Raw genomic sequence first — 19,497 nt, forward strand, 5'->3', positions numbered from 1 at the left:
CGTGTGTCCCTCCCGCGCCCGAGGCAGTGGCGGGGAAGGTGACTCGGGAAGATGGTGACCGTGGTGACGAAGCTGGTGCACTACCTGCACCTGAGGTAAGGGCGGGCGAGCGCGGCCACCGCGCTGCTCCTCCCGCCGGGTGCGACACCTGGGCTGTGCCGAAGCCGCCGGGAGGGAAACGGCGGCGCGGTGCGGGAGCGAGTGGCAGTGGCAGTGGCGGGGGTGTCGCCGCGGGTTGAACGTGTCCGCTCCCGTCGGTGCCTGACCCGCCGGCCGCTCTCCTGCCCGGACTCTTCCCAGCCGCTCCCAGAAGCGCGGACTGCGGCACAGCAGGAGAACAAAGCGTGTCTGTGGAAAATACCCGTTATTAGTTTATAGTTTGGAAAGTTGGTGTCTCTAAAGTACTTGTGTGGCGTAATTATAATAGCATGGATTAGACAAATTGCATATTTTTCTTTTTTTTTTTTTTAATACGGCTTCTGTCATCCGTTTTTCCCAGTATCATGCATTCTAAATAGCATTTAGCCGATAAATACAACTATTTTTGAATTGAATGGAGAGAAAGCAAAAAAGTATGCAGTCCTGGTGATGTTCCACTTGTATTTTGTTGAATCACAGTTTTCCTTACGTATATGAATACTTTATGTGTATCAAAATAGTTGATCAAGGGGAGCATGCACTGAGCCAGAAATTTAATTTGTGAAAGCAGTGATATTTTGTTGCAGCATCCTCACATAAGGCATACCAGCTCTGGGAGCTGCTTTAATTACCTAATTTTTTCCAAGTTAGCCAGAGAGTGGAAAAAAGGGCAATCAATTGTACTGTAACTTTTTATTGGTATGATTTACAACTCAAGTCCTAGAATACCTGCAGTCTCTAGTTTTCTGGTTTTTTTTAAACAGTTATTAAGATAACAGTACTTTGACATGAATTACGTGAGAGAAGTATGTAATGTTACCAGTTTTTAACCTGTTTTTTTCAATAGGATGTTTAACCTATTCCGCAAGTCTTACCAAAATCACAACTCTAATTTTATAAATTTGTGCAGTTTTATGCTGCATTCCTTTGCTGGGAAAATAGAGAAGGAAGTCAAGAAGGAAAAGTCTCTGCCAGTTTCTTACTCCTGCCTCTCTTTTCTTGCCCTCCTCTGAACAGTGGTTATTTGTTTAGCAGCACATTACTGCTGTTTTTGAACAAGAGGTTCATGACTCTATTTGCTTTTTAAACATCAGACTAACAGATGATCTCAGCCTCAAAGACTTAATAATATAACGGGAATTAGGAAACTGCTTAATGCATAAAGCTGGATGAAAGTGGCAAAGCAATAAAGTTGCGTTCTTTAACCAGCAGCAACCTGATCACTGTCAAGTGTTTTGTGGGTATCATGAGAAAAGATGCAAAGAGGCTAACAAGTTCAATAAACTTAAGCTCTTCTCGTGCTGCATGAGCATCAAGAGATTGAGAAAGCGTGAAGAACATATCTGAAAGTTTAATAAATGCATGGTTAGTGCCTTTTCTGAAGGCGGAATTTGAGTAGTTTAGTACTGGGTGAAAGAAGTCAATAAAATTAGGGGAGATGTTAAAAAGCCCATCAATTTGCTTTTATAGAAGAAGAGCCATTGGAGATGAGGCTGAAAAGGGACCTAGTAAATGCAACATTTGAAGGACTGGAATTTATTAGACCTGAATGTGCATGAGTTAGGATAAAATTCCATTTGCCAGTGCTAAATAAGGGGATAGCTACTTCACTGAGTTTTGCTGGAGTGGTAAATAGTGGCAGTATTTGACAGGACATAAATGAGCAACAGTTGTTCCTGGAACCAGTACACATCAACAAGTGGGCATATTTGCACACAGAACAGATCAGGGAAGGGTACTCTGTCATCTTTAGTGAGTCTGTAGGCTTAAAGTGCAGATTGATTTTAGCAAATTCACCTAATACTTTTGTCCATTCATATCACAAAATCGTGACAGATAGGGAGTGGATGTTTCAATCAATGTCAGTCAGGCATAAACAACTACTATTAGGCATTACCAAGTGCTTATTGTTTGTGTCCCTTAGCAAGTGACCAGCAATATAAAAATGAATTCAGAAAACAGTGATGTAGAAAAGAGGGCATACATATGAAATTGTCTGACATATTCCTGAAATACTGTGGTTTCTGATTAAGCCATTTCATTACGATTCTGGCTAGTCATGCAATAATATTTTTTTTACTATTAATGAGAATGGAAGTTGTTAAAAACCAATTAAGAGCAAGGAACCCCAAAAAGTAAGCTGTCAGACTGAGTTAAGAATAGTTTGGTAGCTGGTGTGCTGGGAAAAATGCTTATCAGCAGCATTATGACATTTTCTCCCCCTACACAGAAATCCGAAGGGTCATTTGTCACTTTTGTATTCCGTGTAAATTCTTAACCATTGAGGCCTGGTCCATGAATTGGATTTTAAGGTTATGCCACAGTTAAGTGAATAAATACTGTGCTGATATATAATAAGAAAAATATATTTAAACATTAAAAACTCTACTTAAGAAATTTCTAAGAATACATTTTGTGACGAGATTAGATTATGCCAGTAAAATAGTACACTGGGCAGCCCAAACAATTAATATAATCAAATCCTAAGAGAATAGTAACTATGCCCTTAATTCAGTACTTACTGAGAAGCAGATAATTAATTCAAATCACTTTAGGACTTGCACAGTTAGCAGAAATGTGGACATCATAGCAATCTGTCTTTGAATTTGACACCTTGCGAAACATAGGATCCTGAAGCTATAGGAATAATACTAAAACCTTGGGCACTATACAACTATTCTAAAAAGTACCCTTTCTGAAAATCAGAAGTAAATACATTGAAATACAATACTCATAATGCTAGAAGAAATCGTGTAGCAGTACTTGGTCTCATACTTACCTCAATTAATTAACCCTCATAAAGGATGATTCTGTGCCCATTTAAGTCCCATTCAGCTGAGTCTTAAACTTCAGATTAGTTTCAGTCAGACAAAAGCAGGCTCACTGAATGGGAATGGATCAGCCAAGAAGCTAATTGTAGAAATACTAAATTAGGTTCTCAGCAAGGCGAGATGTTTTCCTATAAATATACTTTATGTAATTATCTCTACATAAATGAAGGTTGTGCAGCAAGTGAAAGCAGAGCAGTGTACAAAAAAATGAGATGAGCAGTGATTCTTGAGAACAACAAACAAAGGAGATGGCAGCAGATAGAGCAGTTCCCAATGACAACACTGGGCAACACAAGCAAACTGAAGACAAAGACATAGACTTATGAATGTAAGACTTTCACAAGGAGAGTGAACGTTCAATGCTACCAAGGAGATTTGCACAGTAAATTGTATTGCAGAAATTCAAACTGAAGCAGGTTGTGGTAGTTCTTCATTTTAGGAAATTCAAATGTTTAAGCTACAGAGGTGGAAAAGTGCAGTCCCAGGCTTGAAGTGCCTTTTTGGAAGTTCAATATTTTTATCAATTAACTATTAGTTTTTATAACCTGACTCTGAAAGTGGTCACGTAAAATGTAACAAGATTTTTAGTTGAAGCAGCAACTAATAAGGCTATTTTGGAGCTGTCTTGAGGTTCTTGCTTTCATATGTGAAATTTTTATATCTTTAAAAAGTTGTCCAGCAAATAAAAAAACAACTTCTTATACTGTCAGTTACATCTTACTTCATTGCTCTGATTCCAACATCTTTACACTTAACCAAGAGATCTTACTGAGGTTCTGTAGCTTTGGTATGTGCCTGAACTTAACTGTCCGCTTCTTTAAAATCCATGATTTGTAACTGCATGGTTTAAGATGTGGCTGATGGACTGAATCCTGCCTGAGGAATGTTTCTAACTGGCCTAGTGCATTTTTCTCAAAGGAATCTAGTTTCAAAAATTTTGGACAAGACACTGTATTGCGGCTACTCCAACACCTCAGCATGTGGCTGTTCATGGTTAGCTTGAGGAAGGAGCATCTTTTCTCAGCCTCTCTCCTGAGAGGATGAAGAAGCAGAGAAAGGAATACCTGCTTAGAGGTCCAGTAAAGGTTGAAGCTGCTGCTGTTGCTGTTACGAAAGCACACAGTCTGAACCTCTTGGTTCAGCATCCCTGGCTACCATACTTGGGCAACATGTTTCCCTGTGAAACTTCTTTTTCAGAAGTTTCATGTCCCTCTTAGAGCATCCCAGGGAGCAAACTACCATGATTTCTGAGTCCAGCTGAGTGGGGGCTTGGTACCGGTGTGGTCATCTCTGATAGTCAAGTAAAGGATACAGGGTTCTGCTGAGTGCTGCAGGTGAGGTTATAGAGCACAGGTGTTATTTTATGGCTCTTTATGCTCTTGCACTAGCATACAAATGGTCTGCATGGACCACTGGCTGGTCTTTTATTCTTACCAACCCTTCCTCCCCCCCTCAAGCCAAAGGTATACTTGTACATGATGTTTTTTTCATTCGTAAAATTATAGATTAAAATAATTATCATATAAGGACACAATAGGCCTGAAGTGATGTTGTTGAGTTCTGAAGTTCTTGAATTAATTTTTTTTAAAAGCTTAATGAGTCTTTAACATATGATTTTTTTGATATCTAACGTAGCCACCCTCTGTTGTTTCTTATGCCTTAGTGTAGGAATACAGCACAGAAGGATGCCAGGTTGAAAAGAACTTTCTATCTCTCTGAGAGATATAGAAAGCTTATAAAAAGGTTACCATCTTTTATCCATGCCATGAACATACTGAGCTTTTTCTAAAGATTAGGTTTTTTGTCCTTCTGAATGGGTGTGCTAGAACCTTGTTCCTTTTGATATTTAGAAATGGATTTCTAATTTTCTACCTACAGTTGCCAGTGGAAAGTTTCTACGTATTTCTTTTCCATTGACATTGTCCATTAAGAGAAATTGTTTGTCCCACCCATGATAGCTGTGTTTGTGAGAACTCACAAACAGCAGTTTTATTGTTGCTTGTTGGCTTCTCATGCTGAGTAGATTCTGCTCTTTCCCATGTGATTGTCCATGCTTAACCACCTTTCTTGATTTTGAATGATTGGAAGTGACACTATGATTTTAATTAATGTCTGATCAATGTTCGTGATTATATTAAAAGTCTGCTATCTAGTCCGATATAGCTGGATATACATAGAACTGCATATACCTTTTTTATTGCTGTACAACACTATGTTTGATGGTTGCCTTATGACCAATTAGTAGTCATTTAAAACTGATGAGTCCCCTGGCTTATAGCATAAAATCTAGTTATTAAGTCTATTAAATGCATGCATTTGTGTATAATTTTTATTTTTCCAGTCCCCTTATTAATCTGTTTTTTCCTGTATAATATCCTGGACTTTCTCTAAATTGATATCCCTAATTTCATTCTGTGAGAAAATTTCACTTCTTTCTGTGCCAAAGTTATGAATGAAAATGTTAAATAAAAAGATCATTAGTAAGAGGAAACCTTGAGAAATTTTAATAGTAAGACTCTTCCAATTCATCAGTTTGCTTTTCAGTGTAATATATTACTGTGTCTTTTCAGATAAACCTTTCCCCAGTTTACAAACTTCCACTGTTCCTAATCTCCTGTTTAACTGTGTAGGTAGTTATGTTCCTTATGTGTTACAGTAGCAATTGCAATACTGAAGACCATATAGGGTGTATCTGCTGCAGCCCCCCCATCCTTAATACAAGTTATTTTATTATCAAAATCTGTACTTTTTGCTCACCCCTTATATAGTGTTTAGATAAATCCATTTATTTTTTCAATTAAAGATGCTGCACAGTTCTTAGTTCTTTTTATGGAGCTGCCAACTCCTTTTCCTCAGAGCATACTGAACATCTGAGAAGCCTGTGGCGAGGCTGTGGGACAGAGAACTCAAGGTCTTACACTTGGAAATCATTTATATGTAAGCTCGAACACATATTTTTCTTTAAAAGTGTCAGCTGTGAAAAAAGCATGCACTCAGCAAAATGCTGTTAGTTGTCAATTCAGGTCATTTTGACTAAAAGGGATTACTAAATGATTGTATGTCAGCTCTGCAAAGAAGTCACCATCCTCTATCAACACATTTGTCTCAGAAAAAGAATATTTGTTCATCGCTGCTTTGAAACAGCTTAAAGCACTTTCTGATCAATCTGTGATAAATGACAAAAAAATCTTGAATTAAGAGTGCCGATCCAGCAGTTTTCCCTCAATTGAACTTAACTAGATCTTTGACTAAAGAGGGCCATCACTAATATTTTGTTATCATTTATCATTTAATTTCTCACCACTGTGCTCCAAGAAACATAACCTGGGACACTCACCACTTCTTTTTTTCGCCAGGCTTGCCAGATGCGATAGAAGGGAAGAGAGACACTTGTACTGTTTGGAAGTGGTGGGTGACTCTTGCCACCGAGGAGAAGGCTGGATGGTGGTTATTTCTCAGACAGTGTTTTCTCTTTCTGGTACTACCTGTCAAACCAGGCGTTGCCTGGGTAGACCATGTGGTGGCTTTTCTAACACTGGAAGGAAGATGATTCAATAACCGTGTAGTTGTTTTCCTCATTCTGTTAGGGAGTACAACAAGAGTATGTGTGGCATCCACTTACACCTTCATTCCCTCACCCTTTCTGCTCAGATGCTTACTTCCTTCAATCCTTCCTGACATATCCTCTCAGCAAAAGTGACTGCAGTAAGTAATTGAAAACCCTGATATTATCTCTTTTTCCCCTACAACACTGATCAATAGAATCAATGGATACTTGATTTCTATCATGTAATATATATAAATTTTTATCAGCCTCATTCCTTCTTTGTATTTTCAAAACTTCCTCCATCATCTCTTGCCAAAAAAACCCAAACAGTGTGGCGTCACAATCCATCAGCTCAGAGAGAAGGGCTGTATCACTTTAATAATTTTTCTTTTTGCACCACAAAGATCAAAATAACAAACAGTGCTGTATAAACTAAGATTTCAGAGGTCAGAGATTTAAATCAGGAGCTTGAAGTACAGTGAAAAGCAACAGAAAATCAACTCAAGAAAAAAATACAGGTAGGCACATTTTAGAATGTGCTTACTAGAAGCCAGCAACCCAGAACAGCTCTTAGCCGCTGTGTGTCCTGCTGAGCTGTGGGAATTTGAATGGTTGTCAGATGGAATAATTAGAAATCAAGACATTTTTCAGAATTACTGATATGTAAATCAAGCGATGTTATGGCAAGAACTCGGTGACTTTGTGAAAAAAAACCAGTATATAGTTGCAGTTTTAAAAAATATTGTTCCCATGGAGCATAGTAACAAATAGTGAGAGAAAAGAAATGCATGTCAATGACAGTGACATTAAAAATATCCACCCAGACTGAAAAGCAGAATACAAGAAAAAAATAAGTGTCAAGTATGACATTTGGAGGCAAGCTGAACACAAAGACGTCCAGCAGAAATGAAGTAGTCATAGGCATTCAATAAATTTAGCAGTTTTAAGAGCAGAGATCCTTATATTTCGTGTCCTCCCAAAAATAAACTTAAAGACAAGACAAATATTATTTATGGAGTTAAAAATTCTGTTTGTTTCTTCCTTATGGCCAGTCAAGCCTGGGCAAAGATATTTTTTCTTATTTTGTTTAATTCTGTTTGTTTAATACTGTTTTCAAAGTTGGAATGTTTGTAGGTGGTGGAGTGGTGGATCTCCTCTTACTGGGGACAAGGGCATGCACTGACATCATGGACTTTATCATAATTCCTGAGGCAAAACTAAATGGCCTGGGGATTTAAACCAAGTAATGAGAACCAGACCTACTTCCCCTTGCTTACACGTATCTTTACCTTCATTCCCTTTCTCTGGAATTAACATTTCCTCTTGCAAAAATGAGAGGATCCCTTCCCCTATGCAAACCAACCCCTATAGTCCATTCTATAACAGGATCCAATTTTAAATTTTTTTTCTACAAACCCCAGATTTCTGGAGATGGATTATATATTATTGAATCTGAGTGTCAGAACCTGCAAGGAAACATTAAAGCAGCCTGGGACACATCCTCAGCATTGTTTGTATATGATTTGCATTGCAGCTGTACAGGGCAGCTCGGTGAAGGAGATGAATACGGAAACGCCAAATCCAAGAACCGTACTAACAGCTTGGTGTATAGTGCTGCATCCGATACTTAACTTGTAAAGGCAGGAGTCAAAAAAAGGCAGAAATTTCAATAAAAGCTTAATTTTACCATGTAAAAGAAGAATATATATATATATATATATAAAAATATTGTTCTTTATCTAGCATTGAATTGTCAGATTTTACTTGATACTAAGAACTGGAAGTCATATTCAACTTTTTAAAAATACTAATTATAAAAATGGAACATAGCTGAATGAATGTGACAAAAGAAGCATTTGTGAAAAAATATCAACTTCTGCAAAGGAACACAGACTGCTAGAACATGTGTTTTTGGCACAGAAATTATGAATTCCAGAAATCAACATTCAACAGTGGGTTTATGACAGTCAAATGCAAAGTTTAAAAAAACTGCAACAGTATGTACTCACTATTAAATCAAACAGAAAACAGTAATTTCATTAAATAATACAACTGACAGAGGAACTACAGAATCAGTACTATTATTCTTGTCAAATATTTTGCCACATAAACTTAGGAGGAGGAGTGGTTTTACAGTACTTGATTATCAAAAAATCACTATTGACTAGTGCATTTATAGGAATATTTATTGTTTGAAATAAGATTCTGAAACTCCAATATACAATTTATTACAATGGACCTAAAAAGAAAAAGCCTTAAGTGTCTATGAAAAGTTGTGCTAAGTGGGTTCATTAGATCCCATCAAAATTTGTAATAAGAGGTGGTCTCATCATGCAGGAAAGTGAAGTAGTGGTTCAGTTCATGCTTTGCCAAAGTGTGACTTTGAACTAGTTAAATGGTTCAGATGATCACTCATCTGAAAGGGAACTGCTTCAGTTGAGAATTGGGATACTTGCTGGAAGATTACACTTATTCAAATGACAGCAAGGAGAGATGACACTCAGTTATCATAAGAGTGTAGTACATTAGTACTTCGAAAAAACTGTAATACTTTTGATTGGATACAAAAAGTGAACAAAGATTGTAAGTGCAAATAATATTCAGTGTAAAGAGGGCTAGACCACTTTTAATAAGAATTGTAAACAAGATTAATGCTGTTGCAGCAGTATGTTGTATGTCCTCTTTGTCTTGGACCAGGAGAATAATTTTTTTCTTCTGAAGGCTGGATTGTGATACACATTTAACAGCTGTTAAGGAATAACAGAATTCCAGCACTCATAAGGGTTTCTGATTGCTGTGAATAAGAAATTAACTGTCTAAAAAGAAAGTAATGTGTGTTATTTTTTACTTCACGAACCTTACCCTTTCCTCTGCGAGGAAAGGAGTCTCTTTGAGCCTCTCTCATAGAAGAGCCAAACTCCTCTGGGTAGAGACGTCCATTACAGTCCAGGTTGCTCAGATGTGCAGATGACTGTACATATGCAGAAAGACAATTACAATCGGGATATCATCTGACAACTAGGAGAGAAATGATCTTTAGAACTAGTATTGGTCTATCTCAGATGCTTAAATTGAGTCTTTACCACAGAGGTGAGATGCAGGACCTTCACTCCTGGACATCACTGGTGTGGGATCGCTACAGCAAAGGCTAAGTGAAAGAGGAGAACTGATCACCCATGTATTTTTCCTGTAGGAATTTATAATTCTGTAAAAGCAATTTTGGTCCTCTCTGTTCTTCACAGTAGAGAAACATATGGCCCCACATTTGCTGGCCAGTACTAGCAACAGATTAACATCTTAAATAAACACTACATTCTGCTATTATGACAGTAAATGCTATTAGACCCGAGCATAATGAGACAAAAGATTCTATAGCCAGAGGAAAGCACATATTCTTTGCAAATTAGGGACATGGTATTGATTTATAATTACATATATGAGATGGAATGGTTTATATCTCCGATAATCTTTAAAGGCTACCATCTGCCCCTAGACAAACTTAAGATGGAAACTTAATTTGGATAAAAACCTACTTGGATAGTTAATTCAGTTAAGGGATCATTTTCTAATAAAGTTGAAGGATTGGGCTGGATGATAATCCTTTGAACTACCTGCAACAGCAAATTTGTCCTAAGCTTTTGTTCCCCACTGCGGCATTTGGCCTTCTGGTAAGTGATATACCCAGTATGGTCAATAAAAGCTGACAGAAACAAAATTGAAGGAATTTTAAAAAGCTACTGCTATTTTAATATTAATAATAGCAATGAAACTCAGCAAAATACAAATGATAATCCTAAAAGAACATTAAAACATGTCTTTGTTAAATGCAGTAATGATATGAGGTAAGTAGATGTTTTTAAGATTAATTTAAATAAGAATTAAGAATGCATGCATTTGTACACATACTTGCTACAAATGGGATCAACAAAGATCTGCAGTGTTATGGGTTAAGACAGACATGAAATTAGGACAGAACAGGGATGTTTAAGTAAATGTCATTTTGAAGTGTCTTAGTCTCTCAGGACTGTGCTTCTGCTCCTAAGCAAAAGCAGTTTCCATGCAATGAACTGCCTGGTATTTACTGACTCCCCCTGTGCTCTTTGCCCTCGGCAATTTCCACTGAACTCTCTCACACAGCAGAGTGTAATGTCCAGTTCAATTTGATAAATAGGAAATCATAATAAGCTGTTTATAATAGATTTAAGTGTAGTACAGGATGTTATGGTTTTTTTCAAGGTGTCTTTAGAGCTGATGCAGAGATACCATTTTAATGTTCTGGCCTTTATGATGTTGTCAATTTAAGTATTTACATCAGATTTGTAAATCCTTCATGACATTTTTGCTGAAGGAAATATTACTTCATCTACTGTGCTGCTAACAACAGCTTAGAGTTTTCTTAGGTAAGTGAGAAGTTCAGGCCAGTGTCAGAGCTTAGCTACATTAGCCATTTGCGGTGAAAGAAAACCCTCTATTAATGCTTATGCGCTAGGATTAAGATGACTTGAGTGCTGTAATCCTTCCTGTTTGACTATTGGCATCGTGCTGCCATCTGACAACAGCTGTTTCCTCCTTAATCTGATGGAAAAAAATGGTGGTAGATTGTTACTTGCACCATGACAAGCTCAGTTGTTCCAATTTATGTTTTAGTAAATATGCACATTGTATCATAATAAAAACCTTTTAAATGTATCCATGTATTAAATATAGTATAGTCTTGTTTATTTTTGGCATCTGCTTTAGTAAGTACCCAAAGAACCATCAGACATTGTTCTGCACCAGCACTTTATTTTTAGTTCTGTAGTTAGGAGCATGCTGTATGGAACAGCAGGATCCAAAAGTTGTCATGAGGAAAAAAACAGGCATTTGGGGTGTATATAAAAAAAAAAGAGCATTGCATGTCATGAGACTTTGTAATCACCACTCTTGGCAGAAGGCCAAGCACAGAGTTTGCAGAATCTTTTGAAGCTACTGGAGCTGGAGGGTCCTGCCTTCGAACTGGATATCAGGTTGATATTTCTGTATTTCCTGGCAGCTGCTACTTTCAGGACACAAAAATATGTTTGCCTCAACTATTCCCTGAACTTCAAATTGTTGGGATACTTAGGTGAATCTTGGAGTTCCAAAACTCATCCATGAGAAACTGATTTGAACACTGTTGGATCATAGTCTCATTATAGGTGCTGCTTTGACTGACAGCTACTGGTTATGTGCACATATATTGAATACATTTGGTATTGGAGATAAAGTAAAAGCTTGCTAAACGACAAAGTATTCCTTGAAACAGATGACTGAGCATTTGTATTTTTTTAACAAAAGTCTCCTTTTGAGTTGGTGATGCACAGAAGAGTGATCACTGTTGGTCGTGAAGTAGGAGAACTTAGCCTGAAGATCCTATCCCTCTTTATGTATGTTTTCTGACTTTAGTTTGGGGGCACAGTGAAATGCAGACATGGATAAAGGGGAGTTAAAAACAACTCATATTGAAAATCAGGCAAATAATTCTGTACCTTTCAAGATTATAAACTTAATTAAAATTTCAAGTGAAGTCCTTTGAATAGAAAATGCAGATGTCAGTATTTACAAGAACAATGAAGGCTACAGACAGCACCAGGTTTGCACCCACCATTGTCCAGCACTGTGTATGTGTGCTGTAGATCATCCTAAGGTTACAAATCTCTCTAATACATAGGAAAGGGGGAAAGGAATATGTGAGTGTCAGCTTGGGAACTGTTGCGCTCTGATCCGTTATTATCAAAAATCATGATTCATGACAGCAGAAATAGTCAGTCAGCTCTGAACTTCCAGCAGCGGAACTCCCAGCTTCTGGGAAAAATGGGCTTATGGCCAAGGTCTCCCCAAATCCATCTACACTAGTCCAATAGCTGTTGAGGGAAGTGAAAACAAACCTTCTGTCTATTTTGCAAAATACAAAATATTCCTAATAGCAGGACAGAAAGTTAAAATGGTCCTACTCTGCTGTCTACTCTTCCTAGTAGATAAGCACTATGAAAAACAAAATTCCTTCATGTTTGAGGTTGATGGTTCCACAGGCTGGAACACACCATGAACTGGCTGCACAGAGACTGAGCTTCTCATTCACTTCTAGAATCATGCTCTGGAATTTATGTAATACTAATTTGTAGTTCAAAAGATCTTTGAACATACTCTTGTATTAGCAAGATTCATGCTGAGATTGTTAACATAGCAAATAATTTGATTTTGCAGTTCTCCTTTGTATATGCTGCTTCCAGTAATGAGACTTTGCATGCAAATACGAATATTTGGGCAAAATAAAAAACTGCAAGCCCTAATAGATGAAATAAAATATTTCAAGTATTTTCATGACACTGCAGAATGTATGAATAGTGATCAAGTGTTTGGGAATGAAACGGAAGGAAACAAAATACAGAGTGCTTATATTAAAGATCTGTTGTGTAAACTGTATTTAATACCATCTTAAAACAGATGAGTTCTTGTGAGTATTCTCAAGGGGATTTCTTTTATTTGCACCATCTACCTTGGTTTAGTCTGAAGTAAATACAGCTTAAAATTTATTCTTAGGTTTCAGCCCTACTGACTCAGATGTAACACCAAAACCAAACAATCAGCAAGATAGTCTGTGAATGTAATTTTTTGAAGGCATGTGATTTTTTTGAAGGACGTAGGAGCTGATAATATATACTGACATTTTACGGTGAGAATATTTTCTTAGAGAAATTTTCTTAGAGAATATTCCAATCCAGAAGTATTCTTATTATTTTTACCTTTTGCTATCGCAAAATGTATTTCACAGTTTTAATTCTTTAACTCCAGATATCACTCAAAAAGTTGGAGTGATGCAGAGGATGTCTTTCTGTTTGTCCATCGACATTTTTGATATTTACATTTCCAATCAGGGCATAAATGCAACAGTTTCACTGACTAAAATGCACCATTAAAATTTAAATGCATGTTTATTTTACGAATACGTAATTCACTGAATTAAGATAACACCAAACATCCACTGTGAGCTAAAAACTTGGCTTGCAATTTAGAAAGGGGCCTGTGTTCTGTAGATAAGTACACTGTCAGTGTTACTCCGTGTTTAAAATGTTTCAGCTACAGGGGTTAGAATTGAAGAATTGCTTCATTTCTGCAAAGCAGGAGCCGGGCAACCTGTAATCACAAGATCGATGTTTAGGACTGAGTTCCTGAGAATTGTTTGTGACTGCATGCTAAATGTGATCCAGATTTCCATAGAAGATGATGTTTTTAAATCTAATCAGAAAATTGTATCCTCAGAAAGTAAGTTCAAGAAATTCAATCATAATGTAAACAGGATGTGTTACTTTTAAAAAAAGTTAATTTTTAAAATAGTGCTGCATGATATAATTATAGAATATAAAAATATTTTTCCTAGTGTCCTATATACTGAATCATTATTTCTATTTTTTGTCATTCATATGGATTTACACTGCTTCCATTGTTACAAGAAACCAGAATTATTTAAATTATGGTCTAGTTAAACAGACTAGTAGCTCTATTGGTTTGGATGAAAAGTTCATCTACCTGGTATCCTACCATACAAGAGTTTTACAGAAGGGATGATATTCCCAGTGCTTTCACCGGCTTGCAACCAGATGTAACCAGGCAATTCCTGAGCCAGATGTTCTTTCTATGTGTTTAGTAATAGTCCATGGCTATCTTTTCTGCGAACGTGTTCGGTCTTGCCGAGAGCTTGTGTAAGCTTTTAGCTTCACCAGCATCCTGTGGCAAGCAATGGGGCTGTGTAATGACACTTTATGTGAAATGCCACACCGTGCATTTTGTTCTGAATCAGTTTTTTCATTGTAGTTATACTTAATTCCCCCTAGTGCTGGTATTGGAAGAGATAGTGAACAATCCATTGAAATTACTCTTTTTTTTCCACTTTGTTGTTTGTGTCTTGGTAATTTAGGTCCCTGCCTTCATCTGTAAACCACCTTCCCTACTGTCTTTGGTTTTTTTGTGGTGGCTTTTTCGTTTTTGAGGGTTTTTTAATTGATCCTATAATTTTCGTAGCTGGCAGTCAAATCACTAGGATTACTTATATGAGCAAGGCATATTCAACTGAGCCATGAATTAGAAATGGTATTTAATATAGTTTAAGTCTGAATATTTTTTAAACATAAACACAGCTTTCATTGTATTTTGATTAGATGTTTGGGACAATCAGCCTCTTAACAGGAAACCTGATCTGACTGTACAATTTAGTCAAATACTTATTCTATATTAATGCTCATTGTTTACTTCAGTAAGAATGTGTTATGCCAAAAGAGTTTGCCATGTACTTTTATGGCTTAAAAGTCTTTCTGACATACACCAAGAATAATATAGTAAATGCTATTGGTAGATTTGTAAGTGTATTCCCAGTATTCTTCTGTACTTTGCAGTATGCCAATAATTTAAGAATGAAACATTATCATCTATTACAACACTTCTGTACTTTCAGTCCCTAAATATGAGTAATACAAAATACAGTACACATACTGGGTCCTCGGAAAGCAACTGTAATGAAGCTTTATTTTAAAATACTAGCTATGCTTTTCATTTAAGTACTTATGTGCAGTCAAAAGAATGAGAAATTAGGTTGACTAAAATAGTTACAATATTCTAAACTGAATAGGTAAAACTATAGGGAATTCTACTGATTAAAGCAGTGTACTTGAAACATGGCAACATCCTACAGTTATTACTCTTTCACAGCTTGTTGGCAGCTAAAAAATGATGTACCTGCTTCAAGGGGAAAAACATTGCAGTTTTGCCCATGTAGTAATACTTCAGGCAGCACTTAAGACATTTAAGACTATTATGGTTATATATTGTAATATATATTTCTCCATAACATTACAGCACACATTATACATTGTGCTGATTCTTTGTGAAAATATCTTCCTGTGATTACTGTAATGAAATGCATTTTGGATAGACAGTAAACCGATGCTTCCACAAATACATAACTCTGGTGCTAAGAAAAAGCAAAATCTTCAGTTTAAAAACTGCTCCTATAAGCATCTGCTCTTAGAATAACAATAATCTTTTATAGCAATTTTGTCTTAATTCTTAGTGATGCTCCAAAGCAACTGAAGGGAAGACACTAACAGGCTAAGAAAAGAAAAAAAGAATGATTTTGGTGAGCATGCAGCTTTCCCCCCTTAACCATTTATTCATGGCCAGGATGCCCAAAACCAGTGTAGAGACATGTGGTGTTTGTGCTGTTGCTTTGGTAAAACTAAAACTAATAGATATCTGGAGGTTCAATGGCTGAAGGTTAATTTTCCCAGTATTTGCAAGTGCTTTTCGGGCTTTTGCACTCTTGAAAACCTGCCTATTTCAGTAAGAAAAGGGGTTTTTAGAAATGATAGCTCTACTAGTAAAAGCCCTACTCTGGCTGCAATAGAAAATCACTTCATACTGATACAACCACCTAAATACCTGATCAGGTGTTAAATGTTACAAGTACTTCTATATTGATAAAATTTATCTACACTAAGGTGTTTTTTCTTTACCCATGCTGCAAGAGTCAACTGACAAAATTAAAGTGTAGAAGGCCACCTTGAGAAAGCCCCCATTCCGTAATTCCTCTAATTCTTTTGGGAAGTGCTCAAAGCTTGGGTACTGTTGACAAGTGCCAAGCCTAAACTGTAAATGCTATTCTGAATATGAAAGGGAGAGGGAGCTGACACATGGTAATCCCATCATTTTGGTGGGAGCCTTGGGGGGAGTAACATGAATCCTTGTGAAATTTCACATTGCTGTTCCCTCCTCCTGTCAGGTTTTTTTTTACCCAAAGGAAAGGGTAGTCTAATCTTTTACGTTAGTGCTATTTCTCAAAAGACCTATATAGTGCTAAGAATGATGTTGAAATAAATGGTGATCTAAGCAAAAAATGCAGAAAGAAAGCAGAATAAGGAAATATTGGTTGTCCTATACCCAATGAAAAAAATAAGACCAAAAAAAAACAAGCCACAGGGAAAAAAAAATTTAAATATTTAAATATTGCAAATCTCTTATGAATCCAAACCCCAGAGAGCAGACAATTCACTCGTGAATGTATTTATTTATTCCTCAGAAGAGAATTTACAAACCCGATAACAGGCTGGTGCACCATCCAGCTCCAGCAGCAACAGGCCAGCAGCAAAGCCAAGGGACTGAAGTCTTGGTAGGAGCCGACCTGGTTCCTGTCTCTCCTGTATCCCCTCAGAGACGAGCATGAAAGAGCCAAAGTGTTGCAGCTGATGCTGAGCTTACAGGACAGGAACTGGTGGCTGAAATATTAGTCCTGGAAAATCAGGAGAGGCCTAATGTCTGACTCTTGTGGCGTCACCATTTTGCTTCATGTTCTCTGGCAGTCGAAAAGCTGCAGTATTCTACTGTCCTGTCATTTATAATCCCATTTCCCAAGTTTTTTTCACCCTTTGATGAAGTAAGGCTACCTTCTTCACAAGCAATGATGATCTCAGCTATGGAAATCTGATAATTTCTTGTCCTACAATGTAGGCATTTTCCATATAATTTATCAATTTGCCTTTTATCTATTTATCAATATCTATAATCTCTGTTGCCATAAAAATAGTAACTCATACAGTCTGTGGTAATGCCAATTAAGCAATTAGAAAATTCAGAGTGCTGATCATTATATATCATTATATATATTATGTATCTGCAGGCAATGAGGCAGAAATAACATTTGTATAATAGTTGAGCCATGTTTGTTTGTGGCCTGTGTGCTGGTTTTGCCATGTTTGTGATTTGTCCTTCACTTTGCAGTTTGAGCTCTTAAATCCAGATTATATGTCATAGCACAGAAAGAAGCAAAACACAAATAATGTAATTTTCGTGTAACTACTGCTTGATTGTCCCTAACCACCTAAGCTAATAGAAATGTGATTTTATGATATTTATAATAACAGTGTTATAGTTTGGGGAAAATTGTAAAGTCTCCAGGAGTGGAGGTACTTGTGTGTAATTGAAGCTTTTGTACATCAGCCAGCAGGTGATGAAAGCTCCTACAGGTGATTATCCCCTCATGTACTTCTTAAAGAAGTTCCAAAACAAAGTTAAAATAATTTGGTGCTAAATTCCCTCAAGAGCAGCAGAGCTTATGGTATCAGAGTTATCTTCTTTGTAATGTTTTCCAACAATTTTCATTGTCATGCCTGCTCTCATACGGGATGAGTCTCTTCTCAATGAGAATTTGTGAAAAACTTGAATTACTGAAAGCGCTTATTCCTTGTATCTCAGTTTTAAAGATGGGCAGAAAATGTGCCTGGAAAAAGTGGTGAAACCAAAGGTTTATGCAGCTGATTTACTATACCAGGATTGTTAAAATGTTTAATTACTGACAAAGAGAGGATAGGCTGTCTGGAAACGATGTGCCCCTTCAAAAATGTTACCCTTCGTTAAAGCAAAATGCAATCCTCAGCTCTTTGCCTCTTCTGTCTGTCTCTCCTACACGAGAGTTCACAGTATAGAAGATAATGCAGCACTTTTTTATGGTCAAGAAAGGATACAAAGGAGATGCTGATGGTTCTATGATATTTTAAATTGTCCTGAGATAAGAGGTGGATGGACTCAGCTAAACTCTGAGATGGAAATATTAGTGACCAGATTATAGTGCCTTCTGTCAATGTGTGTTTATTATTTAGTGAAAATATACCGCTCATAGGATTGTCCCACTCTGCTCTTCAGTGGTGTGGCCTCACCTTGAGTAATGTGTGCAGTTTTTGGTACCACAATATGAAAAAGACAGTAAGCTGTTAGAGAATGCCCAAAGGAGGGCAATGAAGATGGTGAACAGCCTTGAGAGGAAGCCGTATGAGGAGCGGCTGAGGGCACTTGGTCTGTTCAGCCTGGAGAAGAGGAGACTGAGGGGAGACCTCATTGAAGTCTTCAACATCCTCACAAGGGGAAGCAGAGGGGCAGGTAAAGATCCTTTCACTCTCGTGACTAGTGATAGGACCCAAGGAAACGGCATGGAGCTGAGTCAGGAGCTGAGTCTGGGGACGTTTAGGTTGGATATCAGGAAAAGGTTTTTCATCCAGAGGGTGGCTGAACACTCGAACAGTCTCCCCAGGGAAGTGGTCTCAGCACCAAGACTGTCTGAGTCCAGGAAGTGCTTGGATACTGCTCTCAGGCACATGGTGTGATTCTTGGGGTGTCCTGCACAAGGCCAGGAGTTGGACTCGATGATCCTGATGTGTCCCTTCCAATTCAGCATATTCCATGATTCTGTGATACTATGAAAATGTATAAGGGATAGTGTTCCCTGATCCTGGGAATAGCTTTCTGTCCCTGAGAAGGATGCATGCTTCCACTGATGCAAGTTAGTACCACTGTTTTTATTGATTTTCAAGTGCCAAGATGTAACCAAGGGCAGCCAAGGGCTGCAGATGGCTCCTCATCAAAGACCAAACACCAATGCAGCTGCACGTTGTGACTGCTCACTCTGACCCCAACTTCCCTGTGGCAGCCATATGGCTTGGAACCATTCCCTGGATACTCATCTTTGTCTCAGTGTACATGTGTGCATCCTCCTTTGCAAACCACCCCACTTCCACAGATGGTTTTGTGTCATGCACTACTGTTCTGATTTTGTTTGAGACTCTATTAATGTCTCCCAGTGAACCTATGATTGTATTTGATAGATTGAAATTTCAGGAGACTTGATTGTAGATGCCCTTGTAGTATTTATGTTATGTATATGTCTACGTACATTTGCACTGCTTTTCCACATATGCGTGCTTGTTTAAAAGATATTTCAGCTTCTCTCTCTCTTTTTTTTTTAATTTCTTGACATATGGTGAACAGTATTGTACATAATGTGAGTTATTAAATAGTAAGATACTATAGTAAATCAAAATAAATCTACCCACTATAACATAAATACAATTTTTTGGGGGGTGAATATCTTCCAGGTGAACTGCAAATGTTATGTTTTTCCTGCAGAAACTACACAGATGA

General features: G+C 37.4%; 1 protein-coding gene across 1 annotated transcript in view; it reads left to right on the forward strand.

The window, feature by feature from the left end:
* Positions 1 to 19,497, forward strand: part of ARHGAP18 (Rho GTPase activating protein 18) — a 95,098-nt gene continuing 75,601 nt past the window's right edge. The window contains exon 1 of the mRNA XM_027751965.2: positions 1 to 95. Coding sequence (XP_027607766.2) covers positions 52 to 95 — 44 coding nt within the window. The 5' untranslated portion in view covers positions 1 to 51. The remainder of the gene's footprint in view (positions 96 to 19,497) is intronic.

Source organism: Pipra filicauda, unplaced genomic scaffold (assembly GCF_003945595.2).
Source record: "Pipra filicauda isolate LSUMZ 115617 unplaced genomic scaffold, ASM394559v2 scaffold23_size5868930_pilon, whole genome shotgun sequence".
Lineage (NCBI taxonomy): Eukaryota > Metazoa > Chordata > Aves > Passeriformes > Pipridae > Pipra > Pipra filicauda.